At 42.1% G+C, this 15,756-nt stretch overlaps 1 protein-coding gene across 2 annotated transcripts in view; it reads left to right on the top strand.

The window, feature by feature from the left end:
- The window catches only part of KIAA1549 (KIAA1549 ortholog), a 161,021-nt gene extending 150,075 nt beyond the window's left edge, over positions 1–10,946 (top strand). For both annotated transcript variants that reach the window (XM_061198794.1, XM_061198793.1), the window contains exons 19-20: positions 1,415–1,560; positions 9,953–10,946. In XM_061198794.1, coding sequence (XP_061054777.1) covers positions 1,415–1,560; positions 9,953–10,204 — 398 coding nt within the window. In that variant the 3' untranslated portion in view covers positions 10,205–10,946. The remainder of the gene's footprint in view (positions 1–1,414; positions 1,561–9,952) is intronic.
- Positions 10,947–15,756: the final 4,810 nt, after the last annotated feature.

Below are 15,756 nucleotides of genomic sequence, written 5' to 3'. Positions count from 1 at the left end.
GTTGCCTCCTATGCATTTGGTACTTGACCTATTTTATCTCTTTTAATCCTTGAAATAACACTGTGAGGTAGACTTTTTAACTTCATTTGAAAAGTGAGGCATTGAGGCTCAGCTGGAGTGATTACTGGGTGTCCAAGGTCACGGGACTTGTCAGTGGCTGAGCTGCAATGCAAACCCAGGCTTGCTCGGGGTGATGGGCCACTTGAATCATGGGGGAGCTTGTGCTGTCTCCTTAAGTGAACAAAGCAAGATACAGAATCCTGTCTGAACTATGACCTCAACTACTGTTACAATTTTAACACAAAGGTATGCTTTTCTCCCTTTGCAGCTGTCTGAACCTTTATAAGTGATGGGGAACACTGTGCTGCATTTCTGTTCTTTGCAAGATTTGCTCAAACAATGTCTGTTGGGCAAACAGTACTGATAGTTCTAATAATTTTAATACTGTTATGCATCTTCAGTAACTGACAAGCACTCCTGCAGAGTACGTTTTTAAAAATGTATTTGATTAACGGAGGCCTTTAATTAGGCAACTAGAGTAGGAGTAGACTTGAAGACGGAGGGGGCCGCCTCCCTTATCTCTGTGAAAACCCTGAACCTTTGTGGGACCAGTCTGAGTATCACAGATGAATTAGATGATCCTAGGAGCATTTGGAAATTGGTATTTTATTTCACAGTGTTTAAAGATCTGTTTTTCCTCCCTCCATCTGTTGAAAAGAGATATTTCCGTATGCCGAAGTTGATGGGGGAGAAAAATACGTTGTTTAAAGCCTGGCTTTCACAGCCACACAAGGCTATAGCGAGTCTGAGTGTAGAATGAGTGCTAGAGATCATCTGTCTTTGCTATCAGTATACCTCAATGAGAAGGCTGGGTGGGTGGCTTTAAATTTTTAATTATGACATGACTAAGTTATGAAAACAATGTGAATGTAACAAAAATGTACTTTAACATTCTGAATTCACACTCTGCCTGTTAAGGAAACAAAAGCATATTGTATTTTCAGCTCCTTGTGAGTCTCAGAGCCATAAGCAAGAACCAGGTTTCAGCTTCTTTGTGGCTCCAAAACCTTTCACTCCTTTTTTCTGAATAGATAAGGTCATCCTTATTTGTAGCCTCTACAGAAATGAATGGAAGGGCCCTCTGTTATGCCCTTTATTCCCAGTCCTTTGATGGCTGGCCGGGAAAATAGGAACATCACTATTAGCCACTGTATTGAAAGGAAGTAAAAGCCTGCAAACCCAGAAACTCATGGTCTGTTTTTCTTAGGAAATGTCTTCTCTGGAGGTAGAATTGGTGCCACGTTTGAGCAATGCTCGTATCCCCAGGGAGTGCTGTGGTCAGAACTGAAGTGTCTTACTGGGCAGCCTCACCCCCCTACCAGTGTTCACTGGGCCACTCACTGTGTTCCTCCAGGCTCCCAGATCCAGCACCTGACACAGGTGGGAATTGCCAGCAGAATTGGAGCTCAGCCAGTGGAAATCCAACCAGGCAGAGGCAGCCAGTATGGGGGACCAGGCTGGCCTTCGTACGGGGAGGATGAAGCCGGCCGGAGAGAGGCTGTGAGTACCTTGTGTTGGGATTGTCTTTGAGAATTCAGACATGATCACTTAGTGTAGCAGCTGCTGCTTCTCCTTGGGGGAATCTCTTTTTAAAACCTACATAAAGTTTTAACTCCCCTCACTTTTTTTCCCCTTGAGTGTGTTTTTTCTTGCAGTTTGTAGATGGTAAATTCCCTCTGACCAGAGTGGGATAGTATTGGCATTGAAATTTGGGAAAGTATATAATTTTTCTTGAGGTAGCTTTCAGGCTTGAAGTAGTGAGTTTTAAAAAATAACTTAAGAGGGCGGAGTCAACATGGTGGTGTGGCAAGACACCAAGTTAGCGTCTCCCCACAACTAGGGCACCTGCTGGCCGCTGGTGGGGGACCCTGGCGTCCAAGGAGACGGGAGGAACCCCCAAGTGAACCGGTGGGACGTGGAGGGACAGAGGGGGGAGGAGAAGTGGAGGCCAGACAGGATTGGTGCCCCTGAGGCTGGGGAGATCAGGAGGGGCAGGTGGGAGGGGCCCTCCAGGAGGTGCGGGAGAGGAGCAGAGGGCAATTGCCCCGCCCACTCGGGCATGGGGAGCCTGCTGGGCTCCCAGGTGAGGCCCCCTGCCCTCTGAGACCAGGGTTGGGGGGCATGCCTGGGCCCCTTCTGTTCCTTGAGCCTAAGCCCTGCCCCCCACAGCCCCCAGGGCCTTTTCCAGCCCTGTGGGTCCTCAGCATAGGCCCCGCCCACTGCCCAAACCTAGCCCTTGCTTAGGCCCCACCCTCCACAGCCAAGGCCTTTTCCCCGTTTTTGTTTTTTGTTTTCCTTTCTTGCCTTTTTTTTTTTTTCTCTTCTCCCTTCTCCTCTTTCTTACTGTTGTGGTGCTGTTGTACCTTCTGGTTGTTGATTCATCTATATTTTTAGTTTTATATTCTTTCTAACATATCTGTTAGTTTCCTAGTCTAATTTTATTTTTTACTTTGTTATTCTCTCTCTCTTTTTTTTTTTTTTTGCCACCCCACGTGGCTTGCGAGATCTTGGTTCATGAGCCGGGGACCTGGCCAAAGCTCCTGTGGTGGGAGCTCCATGTCAGAACCACTGGACTAACAGAGAACCTCAGACCCCAGGGAATATTCATTGGAGTGAGGTCTCACGGAGGTCCTCATCTCAGCACCAAGACCCAGCTCTACCCAATAGCCTACAAACTCCAGCGTTGGAAGCCTCAGGCCAAACAACCAGTAAGACAAGATCACAATCCCACTCATTAAAAAAAAAGAAAAAAAAAATGAGACAGCAAAAAAATATGTCACAGATGAAGGAGCAAGGTAAAAACCTACAAGACCAAATAAATGAAGAGGAAATAGGCAATCTACCTGAAAAAGAATTCACAGTAATGACAGTAAAGATGATCCAGAATCTCGGAAGTAGAATGGAGGCACGGATTGAGAAAATACAAGAAATGTTTAACAAAGATCTAGAAGAACTAAAGAACAAACAAACAGATGAACAACACAATAACGGAAATCAAAAATACATTAGAAGGAATCAATAACAGAATAACTGAGGCAGAAGAACGGATAAGTGAGCTGGAAGACAGGATGGTGGAAATAACTGCCGAGGAGCAGAATAAGGAAAAAAGAATGGAAAGAAGACATTCTCAGAGACCTCTGGGACAACACTAAATGCATCAACATTCGAATTATAGGGGTCCCAGAAGAAGAAGAGAAAAAGAAAGGGTCTAAGAAAATATTTGAAGAGATTATAGTTGAAACTTCCCTAACATGGGGAAGGAAATAGTCACCCAAGTCCAGGAAGCACAGAGTCCCATACAGGATAAACCCTAGGAAAAACGCACCAAGACACATATTAATCAAACTAATAAAAATTAAATTCAAAGAAAAAATATTAAAAGCAGCAAGGGAAAAACAAAAAATAGCATATAAAGGAACCCCCATAAGGTTATCAGCTGATTTTTCAGCAGAAACTATGCAGGCCAGAAGGGAGTGGCAGGATATACTTAAAGTGATGAAAGAGAAAAACCTACAACCAAGATTACTCTACCCAGCAAAGATCTCATTCAGATTCAATGGAGAAATCAAAAGCTTTTCAGACAAGCAAAAGCTAAGAGAATTCAGCACCACCAAACCAGCTTTACAACAAATGCTAAAGAAACTTCTCTAGGCGGGAAACACAAGAGAAGAAAAGGACCTACAAAAACAAACCCAAAACAATTAAGAAAATGGTAATAGGAATATACATATATTATACATATCGATAATCACCTTGAAAGTAAGTGGATTAAATGCCCCAACCAAAAGACACAGATACAAAAACAAGACCCATATAAAATGGGTCTGAATGGATACAAAAACAAGACCTATATATATGCTGTCTACAAGAGATCCACTTCAGACCTAGGGACACATACAGACTGAAGGTGAAGGGATGGAAAAAGGTATTCCATGCAAATGGAAATCAAAAGAAAGCTAGAGTAGCAATACTCATATCCGATAAAATAGACTTTAAAATAAAGACTATTACAAGACAGAGAAGGACACTACATAATGATCAAAGGATCAATCCAAGAAGAAGATAAAACAATTATAAACGTTTATGCACCCAGTATAGGAGCACCTCAGTACATAAGGCAAATGCTAACAACCATGAAAGGAGAAACCATCAGTAGCACAATAATAGTAGGGGACTTTAACATGCCACTTAACACCAATGGACAGATCATCCAAACAGAAAATAAGGAAACACAAGCTTTAAATGACACAATAGACCAGATAGATTTAATTGATATTTATAGAACATTCCACCCCAAAGTGGCAGAATACACTTTCTTCTCAAGTGCACATGGAACATTCTCAGGATAGATCACATCTTGAGTCACAAATCAAGCCTTGGAAAATTTAAGAAAATTGAAATCATATCAAGCATCTTTTCTGACCACAATGCTATGAGATTGGAAATCAGTTACAGGGAAAAAACTGTAAAAAACACAAATACATGGAGGCTAAACAGTGCTCTACTAAATAACCAAGAGATCACTGAAGAAATCAAAGAAGAAGTAAAAAAAAATACATAGAAACAAATGACAACGAAAACACAACGACCCAAAACCTATGGGACACAGCAAAAGCAGTTCTAAGAGGGAAGTTTATAGCAATTCAATCTCACCTCAAGAAACAAGAAAAATCTCAAATAAACAATCCACCCCTACACTTAAAACAACTAGAGGAAGAACAAAGAAAACCCAAAGTCAGTAGAAGGAAAGAAATCATAAAAAGAGCAGAAATAAATGAAATAGAAACAAAACAATAACAAAGATCAATAAAACTAAAAGCTGGTACTTTGAGAAGATAAACAAAATTGATAAGCCATTAGCCAGACTCATCAAGAAAAAGAGGGAGAGGACTCAAATCAATAAAATTAGAAATGAAAAAGGAGAAGTTACAACAGACACCGCAGAAATACAAAGCATCCTAAGAGACTACTACAAGCAACTCTATGCCAATAAAATGGACAACCTGGAAGAAATGGACAAATTCTTAGAAAGGTATATAACCTTCCAAGACTGAACCAGGAAGAAACAGAAAATATGAACAGACCAATCACAAGTAATGAAATTGAAACTGTGATTAAAAATCTTCCAACAAACAAAAGTCCAGGACCAGATGGCTTCACAGGTGAATTCTATCAAACATTTAGAGAAGAGCTAACACCCATCCTTCTCAAACTTCCAAAAAATTGCAGAGGAAGGAACACTCCCAAACTCATTCTATGAGGCCACCATCACCCTGATACCAAAACCAGACAAAGATACTACAAAAAAAGAAAATTACAGACCAATATCACTGATGAATATAGATGCAAAAATCCTCAACAAAATACTAGCAAACAGAATCCAACAACACATTAAAAGGATCATAGACCACGATCAAGTGGGATTTATCCCAGGGGTGCAAGGATTCTTCAATCTACGCAAATCAATCAATGTGATACACCATATTAACAAATTGAAGAATAAAAACCATATGATCATCTCAATAGATGCAGAAAAAGCTTTTGACAAAATTCAGTTCAAAATTCATTTATGATTAAAAAAACTCCAGAAAATGGGCATAGAGGGAACCTACCTCAGCATAATAAAGGCCATATATGACAAACCCACAACAAGCATCATACTCAGTGGTGAAAAACTGAAAGCATTTCCACTAAGATCTGGAACAAGACAAGGATGACCACTCTTGATGCTCTTCTTCAACATAGTTTTGGAAGTCCTAGCCACGGCCATCAGAGAAGAAAATGAAATAAAAGGAATACAAATTGGAAAAGAAGAAGTAAAACTGTCATTGTTTGCCAATGACATGATACTATACATGGAAAATCCTAAAGATGCCACCAGAAGACTACTAGAACTAATCAATGAATTTGGGAAGGTTGCAGGATACAAAATTAATGCATAGAAATCTCTGGCATTCCTATACACCAACAATGAAAAATCAGAAAGAGAAATTAGAGAAACAATCCCATTTACCATCGCAACAAAAAAAATAAAATACCTAGGAATACACCTGCCTAAGGAGGCGAAAGACTTGTACTCATAAAACTATAAAATACTGATGAAAGAAATCAAAGATGACATAAACAGATGGAGAAATATACCATGTTCTTGCATTGGAAGAATCAGTATTGTGAAAATGACTATACTACCCAAACCAATCTACAGATTCAGTTCAATCCCTATCAAACTACCAATGGCATTCTTCACAGAATTAGAACAAAAAATTTAACAATTCGTATGGAAACATAAAAGACCCCGAATAGCCAAAGCAATCTTGAGAAAGAAAAATGGAGTTGGAGAAATCAGGCTCCTTGACTTCAAACAATACCGCAAAGCTACAGTAATCAAGATAGTGTGGTACTGGCACAAAAACAGAAATATAGATCAACGGTACAGGATAGAATGCCCAGAGATAAACCCACATACATATGGGCACCTAATTTACGACAAGGGAGGCAAGAACATACAGTGGAGAAAGTACAGCCTCTTCAATAAGTGGTGCTGTGAAAACTGTACAGCTACGTATAAAAGAATGAAATTAGAACACCACCTGACACCGTACACAAAAATAGACTCCAAATGGATTAAAGACCTAAATATAAGACCAGACACTATAAAACTCTTAGAGGAAAACATAGGAAAAACACTCTTTGACATAAACCACAGCAAGATCTTTTTTGACCCACCTCTTAGAGAAATGGAAATAAAAATAAACAGATGGGACTTAATGAAACGTAAAAGCTTTTGCACAGCAAAGGAAACCATAAACAAGATGAAAAGACAACCCTCAGAATGGGAGAAAATATTTGCAAATGAAACAACAGACAAAAGATTATCTCCAAAATATACAAACAGTTCATGGAGCTCAATATCAAAAAAACAAACAATCCAATTTAAAAAATGGGTGGAAGACCTAAATAGACATTTCACCAAGGAAGACATACAGATGGCCAAGAGGCATGTGAAAAGATGCTCAACATCACTAATCATTAGAGAAATGCAAATCAAAACTACAATGAGGTATCACCTCACACCAGTCAGAATGGCCATCATCAAAAAATCTACAAACACTAAATGCTGGAGAGGGTGTGGTGAAAAGGGAACCCTCCTGCACTGTTGTTGGGAATGTAAATTGATACAACCACTATGGAAAACAGTATGGAGGTTCCTTAAAAAACTAAAAATAGAACTACCGTATGACCCAGCAATCCCACTACTGGGCATATACCCTGAGAAAACCATAATTCAAAAAGACACATGTACCACAGTGTTCATTGCAACACTATTGACAATAGCCAGGACATGGAAGCAACCTAAGTGTCCATCGACAGATGAATGGATAAAGAAGATGTGGCACATATATACAACGGAATATTACTCAGCCATAAAAAGAAATGAAATTGAGTTATTTGTAGTGAGGTGGATGGACCTAGAGTCTGTCATACAGAGTGAAGTAAGTCAGAAAGAGAAAAACAAATACTGTATGCTAACACATAAGTATAGAATCAAAAAAAAAATGATGCTGATGAACCTAGTCGCAGGGCAGGAATAAAGATGTAGACATAGAGAATGGACTTGAGGACACAGGGTGGGAGGGCAAAGCTGGGGCAAAGTGAGAGTGGCATTGACATATATACACTACCGAATGTAAAATAGCTAGTGGGAAGCAGCAGCATAGCACAGGGAGATCGGCTCGGTGCATTGCGATGACCTAGAGGGGTGGGATAGGGAGGATGGAAGGGAGGCTCAAGAGAGAGGGGATATGGGGACATATGTATGTGTATGGCTGATTCACTTTGTTGTACAACAGAAACTAACAGTATTGTGAAGCAATTATACTCCAATAAAGATCCATTAAAAAAAACTTAAAAATAATAAAAGCAGTATTCATTATGGAAAATCTGCACAGAGGCCTAAGAAACAGTTACTTTTCCTACCATTTTTTTCAATTATGGTAAAATACACGTAACATAAAATTTACCATTTGAACCATTTTTAAGTGTACACCTCAGTGGTTTTAAATACGTTCGTAATATTATGCAGCCATCCCACCATCCATCTCCATAGCTCATTTCATCTGAAAAACTGAAACTCTATACCCATTAAACCCAAACTCCCCATTCGCCGCTCCCCCCAGCTCCAGGCAACCACCATCCTACTTTCTGTCTCTATAATTTTGACCTTTAAGGAGTGTGTTTGAACCTATAAAATCTGGACTTGATCTTTGGTGTGATCACTATATAAATATTCATGATCTCACATACCTCCTTGCTCACCATTTGAGCTTTATTGTGGGTTTGTTAATGTCATTTCCATTATAACCACCGTGAGTAGATGCCTTTGCTAAGCAGACTGTTTCGGACATTGCAATACATAAGTCATTTTTTGGAGGCTTCTTATCACTGTGGTCACTCCTTGATAGGAATGGAATCAATATGGGCACCGGTAATTTCTACAAATGCTTTCATTTTTCTCAAGAATTTTATACCGAAGGGGATTAAATTAATGAATTTGAAAACACAAACCAAAATAATATTTTTTGTTTTATCCTTATCACTCTGCCTCAACTTTCGTTGCACTTACATGCTTTTCCAGCAGATACACTAAATTCCTTTCGTGACTGGATGCTTTTACTCAGTGGAAAGAAATTAACTTTAGAATATAATGTTCCCCTGAAAGATACATGGCTATCCTTGTAGTCTCAGGTCTCTGCTTTACATTTGCTGACATTTTGTTTTTTCTGTGCCCAGCTTAGCTTCATGAGGTGTTCTGGGTTTTCCCGTCAAATCCGACATGCACTTTTAGAGGGCCTCTTGGTCATGATTTGGAGAAGTGAAATGTAGACGTCTTTCTAGGGCTTGACTGTCATGTTGACCAGGCTATCAGGTTGCTCTTCGCATAAGTGAAACCACAGACGTAGTGTGTGTGTGTGTGTATGAAAAGAGATTTTTTCACTGAAAAAATATGGAAAAAAATCACTGAAAAGTATAATTCTTGTCAAAGGAATGCTCAATCTATATTTTGCCAACGCCAGCAAAACTATTGTATGTTTTAGCACAGATAGCTTTTTAAAGAAAAGGCTCTACAGGGCACTGATATACAGACACACGGACAGATAGGATGGAAGATGACTTTGAGATCTCGTTGCTGCCCCATGGGCCCGGTCTGTGTTCTCATCATACCTTCCTTGGGCTCTGGACTCTGAGCAAAGGCAGTTGCTGTTCCCGTCGGTCCGTCTGCCAGTACGTGCTTATCCCTCTGAGCAGACATCTTCATGCAACCTTCCCATCCGTGGGCTGCTCTGGCCTCCCTCTCTGTCCAGCTCTGCAGGGCCCTTCCTGGTTCCCCAGCAGCCCACTCACTTCCACGCACGGCAGCGTAGGGATTAGCCAGTGGGGCCGACTGCACATTCATTCTTTCTGTCTGTCTTTAAGCAAGTGTTTATAGGCCCTTGTTTTTTGGTTTTTTTAAATATTTATTTATTTAGGCTGGGCCGTGTCTTAGTTGCGGCATGCAGACTCTTAGTTGTGGCATGTGAACTGTTAGTTGCAGCATGCATGCAGGATCTTGTTCCCCAGCCAGGGATCGAACCAGGGCCCCCTGCATTGGGAGCACGGAGTCTTACCCACTAGACCACCAGGGAAGTCCCTAGGCCCTTGTTAAGTTCATGGGCTTCTTTATGGTACTGCTCTCCCTCGAGCAATTTGTCTGCAGTTACTTCTCTCCATTCCTGTCCTGGGAGGCTGAGTTGTCGGGTGGGAGATGGGTGGAGCACGTCCAATGCCAGTTTGCATCTGATCTTCCCTCCTGTTTTCACGTGGGAAGTACAGTAACGTTTGCCATGTTTTTCAGACACACGTGCTCGGACATCAGGAGTATTCGTCACCGCTGTTCCAGGTGCCAAGGACTTCAGGGCGGGAGCCCTCGGCTCCTGCTGGGAACCTCCCGCACAGGGGGCTGCCGAGCGCCGGGCTGGCCTACCCTACCAGCTCCACGGAAGACCTCCAGCCCGGCCACTCCTCAGCCTCTCTCATCAAAGCTATCCGCGAGGAGCTCCTCCGGCTCTCCCAGAAGCAGACCACCGTGCAGAACTTCCACAGCTGATTGGCCTCACCTTGCAGATTTGCCAAGTATCCGCTTCCCGTGGAAGCAAGACTAAAAGGAAATCAACTGAGCAGGTGTTTGTAAGAGGACAAGCATCTCCTGGGCTAAGGGCCCAAGTAAGGGAACAAGTTGCAATTTTAAAAGATGCCATAAGTCACATGACAGCTCATGATGCTTTTAATACGTTGGCAATTTTGTGACCACCTGGGTTCAGTTGAAATTTATGTACTTTTGGCCAAAAGCCAGCAGCACTTCACGAAAGACCATCCACGATTCTAAGCTAATGAAATTACTAAGTTAGTCTCTTTTTTAAAGGTGAAAGGTGAAAATGTGTAGATGGTGTAGGGATTAAAGGAATCTAGTATTTCCGTGGGAAGATGTGATTCAGACTGGTTTGTACAATGAACCTGCTGCTTTGTTTTCTGAGAAAAGAGATTTGAAGACATTAATAACTTAATTTCCCTCTTTTCCTCCATAGGAACTTACTTTAATAGTAATATTAACAACATGAATACTAAGACTATTTGGGAATTTAAAAAGCTACTAGTGAGAAACCAAATGATAGATCGTAGAGCCTGATGATTCCAAACGAAGCCATCAACTGCATTTTCCTTCTACTTCTGGTGCTACAGCTCCAAGAGCCCTTCACCTCGTCTGTGAAATGCAACTTTGGCTTTCTCAATGGAAGGATATGTGGAAGGTTTCATTTTGTTCTAGAAAGGGAAAAAAAAAAAAGCCTCCCAAAATGGAAAAAGCTTAATATTTATTTGGTTATTCAAAATACATATCAAAGTTTAGATTTACATTCTTAATTGTATTTGTGGTTTGTGAATCGGACACATGCAACTGCCCATTGCGTCTCATTTGAGTACATGTCTTCATCCAGGCCAGGCCTAAAGAATGAGGCTTTCAGGAGGTCCTAATGAATCCTTGCACTTTGCTGATGAGTTGCTCCCAAATTATGTTTGAATGAGAAATCTTACATAAGCAAAAATGATCTGTCAGAATTCCTAGGACCACTGAATGGTTGGTTATCCATGGATGCATTCATTATTCACAGGTAATCACATTCCCTGTGTTCGAGACCTGGAAATGAAACTGAGTTCTGTTCAGCCTCTTCGTAATGAGTCAAGAAAGGAAAGAAGAGCTTTGAGACCACGAGGGAGAGAAAACGTTGCTTCTAATTTCTGATTTTATTGTCCCTGACTCCGTCTAGTGACTGTTAAAACTGTCTTTGGGCCCAACAGAGGGGTCCTCCCACTTGAGATTGACCCCTGAAGCAAACATTTCTCCCCTTCCCAAAGTGGAGTAAGGAATAGAGTAACAAGGGCTGTTCTGTTTTCTGGGACCTGAGTGAAATGAAGAAGAAAAACAGACTTAGATAACAAATTTCCATGAATCCTTTTTTAGTAGATCAACTAATATCTTTAATTAAACATCAGATACACAGGCAGAATTTGGGGTTCTGACTGGTCAAAATCTGTGTATCTGTGTCAAATTTTAAGAACCCTGAAGCAGCTAAAATAGGTTCCTAAAGTGTAATCATTGGGTTTCAGAGTCATGTTTCAGCCCTTCTTTAATTAAGCCTGTTGTGTAGACTCAGAGTCTCACAATCCAGGGAAAGTTGGTTCTGGGAAATTAAAATGTAGCCATTTTTCATCTTTGCACCTCTGAAAAAGGGGGAGTGCAGGAGGACAAGTCTCTTGAGAATGCTAAATAAAGGAATGGGAACTCCTTTTTAGGCGACCCTCACAGGCTCCAAAGAGCGGGGGAGAGAAGACCCCGATCTGGGCTTGATTTCTTACCTCTTGGTCTTGGTTTAATACCAGACTTGCCCAGAGTGGAGATTCTCCTTGCATGTCATTCAAAAATACCAGGTTTCTTGAATGTGTAGTTAAGAATTTCAGCGATCCAAGCAGCATTTTATTACGGACACCTTACGGTGAATTCAGATTGAGTGCCAGCTGCTGGGGTAAATGCTGGCCCCTCTCCTCCCATTCTACTCATTGTCCTAAGTGTTCACACGCAGATTGTACGAACATGATTACCTCCTTAGTACATGGCAGAAACGGGCCTCTTTTTTAAACGGGGCTGCAGTAGCAGTTTTGATGCCTTTCAAACTAGCATAAGGGGATTCTACCTGTATTTTTCTTCTTAGAACCGATACACTTTTAAACCGACGTCAAGACCAAAGATGACGTGTAATAAACAGCCGGTGATGTGTGGTGGGTGTGAGCAGGCCGGTGGGATCCCCGGCACTCTTGTGTTGGCCATAAAGCATACTCAGTTTGCACTCAGTTTGACCGTCACCAGGCTCAGAACAGACTAGCTGTCGTGGGGAGCACCACTCAGTGAATGGGATCTACGTAACGAGAGGTCCTCGTGGCAGTCATGCGTGGCTCTGGAGTTCCATTTATTGAAACACCACAAAATGAAAAGTTAAATGTTACGTCTGTTCTTTTTTCCTCTTTGAAAAGTTCTAGTGGTAATAACAAGAGCTATAAATTTGAGTCAGAGTTTTAGAGAAGATTGTTTGGAGAAATGATCATTTTCAGAATCTACACAGTCACTCACTGGCTGTGTCAGGTCCCTTCTCTGAGCCTCATTTTCCGCATCAGCCAAACGAGAACAGGCCTCCCCTGCCCGCCCCCCAGGAAATTTCTCATTGAGAGAATCAGATGTGGTCACATGTGCAAACGTCCCTTGAGGAGGGAGCACAAAGCACTGTGAGAATGTAGACTATATCTGTGTGATTGCGGTGGGATGGGTGATCTGACCTGCTGTGGCCTCCCAGTGAGCGAGTTCACGTGGAGGTAACCAGAGCAAAACTAGAGGCCCCGTGTGACTCCGCTTCCTCTCTCCTGCTTTGCTTTAAATTCACTTCCTTCACCGTTAACTTTCAATTATCATACAACTTTCTGCTCCTGATTTTCTGCTGTTGCTGGCACCAAATAAGTCAATAGGAGCCCCGCCTGCTGAGATCTTAGAATCTGAATCAGACAATGCCCATGGCTGTAAAAGATGGAAGAAAAGGAAAAATAACGTGGTTTAAACATCAGTAAGATTCACTGAAAGTACACAAGTGCATTTGGCACTCAGAAGGAGGAATGGAAGTTGCACATAGGGAAACAGTGGGATCCTGGGGAGAACTCAATGTCAGAAGCTACTTTAAGGAAGACAGGAGCTTCCCAGGCGCATGGTGAGATGGTGTGGGAAGAGCCGGATGGAGAAAGTGGGTGAAGCTGCCGTTGAAAATAACCTTGATCCTGATCCGCTCCAATATGGGGACGAAATCCCTAACTGCACGGTTGAGGGAGTTTTATAAGAGGAGGAAGTGATGATCTATGAGGATACATTTGCAGGAATACAGCGAGAAAATGACCAGGCTTGGGAAGAAGGTCGGCGGAGGAAGAGATCCGTTCTGAAGGGGAGGGGAGAGTCCCAGGAACTGCTGGATGACCAATGTCAAGTGTGAAAATAGACTTCCACCAAGGTCTACTGCTTAGAGCAGATCTCAAGGGTCAGCCATTCGGCCACATTTAATCCTTTGTGGAGCATAGTGGGTAATAAGTAAATATATTTGACTTCTTTACAGCTGCCTACACATTTTCCTCCAGATTATACTTAATTTCAGAGCGTGTTTTCATTTTGGTGGTATGTGGCTTTTGAGCAGCAGACTAAGCTGTTTTTTTGCCAACCAGATTTTTCAGGGCCTGAGGCCTGTGATGCAAGGCACAGGTGAAGGGACACCTGGAGGCTTCGGGCTGAAACAGGTAATTCTGTGCTTTATGAGCCTCCTGTTGAACTGTACAGGGTCAGTGTTTACTGCGTTTGCACAACTCAGTGCTCCAGTGACCAAACCAGTCACTTGGACCCTGATTTGCATTTGCAGTACTTCAGGAGTTAATCATTAACTACACTTCTCTATCCCTTTCATATGAGATTCCTAGACATGAATGAATCTGTTGGTTGGAAGGAGAGCTGGTTAAGGGGTGGGTGGGCAGGGGGCTCCAGGTGTTAAGTACCACGCCCGCTTTCACTGTAGATGTTTTAGCCATTTCATTTCTACCTCCAGAGCAAGTCCCCAAAGCCAGTCTCCAGAGCCCACTTACCCACCTTTGTTCCAGGCAGGAGCGTGAAGAAGTCTACTTCCGCACCTGCATGTAGACCATTTGAACACAGACCACATTTTTTGGGGTTTTTTTTTCAAAGCACGTTTTTATGGGACGGTAACTTGAACTTCATTTTTACGTTTAATCCAGCACCGTCATGGATATTCTCGTAACAGGTGAGAGGGGTTTCTCTGAGCAACTGCTGTAACACACTCGTAAACTGTATTAGGCTTACACTTGTTACCTAGCGAACAAGGAGTGTGTGCGTTTCAGGTTTCTTTTGATATCCTTGGTGATGTACAGTGTTTAAACTAGGACTCCTTTCTCTCATTTTATGAAAAAGACTTGAAAGCCGAAACCTCACGGTACGATCCTCATTCCATGCTGTGTGTGTAACAGAACACTTGACAATTTATCTTAACACGCAGCAGCATTGACATTTAGGAAAAGAATATCAGATGCCTTGGAAACATGAAACAAAGTTGGGAACCAGTGAGCAAGTGAAAGAAGGAAGGAATGTCTCCCTCTGAGGCACTCTGTCCAAATTCCTTTCCCACAGGTAGATAATCATGCAGGCTCTTTGCTTTTCCTTCTTCCTCTGGGTTTTTCTGCTCTGGGGCCACTTCACATTTAAAGAAAGAGTGGATAAGTAGAAGGGACAGCGAAAAATTGAAGTGATTTGGGTCTCGAGGTCCCTGATTCCACGGAATCTTTCTGGACAATTTGGAACGTCATGAATAGCCCCTTCTCATGTCCATCAGATTTCCAGCATTCCTAACTTGACTCCCTAAGTGTGCAAGGTCGGAAGAGTACAGGGCCAGCTTCTGGCCAGGCTCCCTGTACTGTTCCTTCTGCAGATGTGGGGAAGGAGGAGGGGACACTAGGGGGAACGGAGGCTCCACCAATGGGCTCGGTTGCTCTAAGCAACAGAGAGTTAATTTCAGAAAAGGAGTAGAAACTCTCCACTTTGCCCTCCTCCGGGGCACAGTCTAGGGAGCATGGGGGTCGGGCGAGCCTCGCCCTTACGGGAAAGGCTGCTTAGCCAAGCCGCTCTGAGATGCCCTCTTGTCTCCTCCGACTTTGTCAAGGTCCATGTTCTTATGACTCTTCCTGCACTCTCATTCCTAGATTATGAGTATTAATGTACGAAAATATGCAGAGTAAATTGAGGACACTCGTGGCCTCAATACTGCAATTTGAACTTGACAATCATGGTTTGCTGGTCTCAAACGGGCCCTTAAATTTCAGTAGGGGTATATGATTTAGTAATCGAACCCTCCCTTCTCTTTGCTGGTTATGTTTTTACCCTTCAATTAGCTGCACTGTTTTCTAATAGAGTGCTGTAGAGTTTTTGAGATAATTTATGCAAGTGTTTGGTTTCCATGTTTACAATTTATACAGCTTTCTTAGCATTTTAAATGGAAATGTCAATAAATGCTA

Source organism: Eubalaena glacialis, chromosome 8 (genome assembly GCF_028564815.1).
Source record: "Eubalaena glacialis isolate mEubGla1 chromosome 8, mEubGla1.1.hap2.+ XY, whole genome shotgun sequence".
Classification (NCBI taxonomy): domain Eukaryota; kingdom Metazoa; phylum Chordata; class Mammalia; order Artiodactyla; family Balaenidae; genus Eubalaena; species Eubalaena glacialis.
This window is presented reverse-complemented; position numbering and strand designations above follow the sequence as displayed.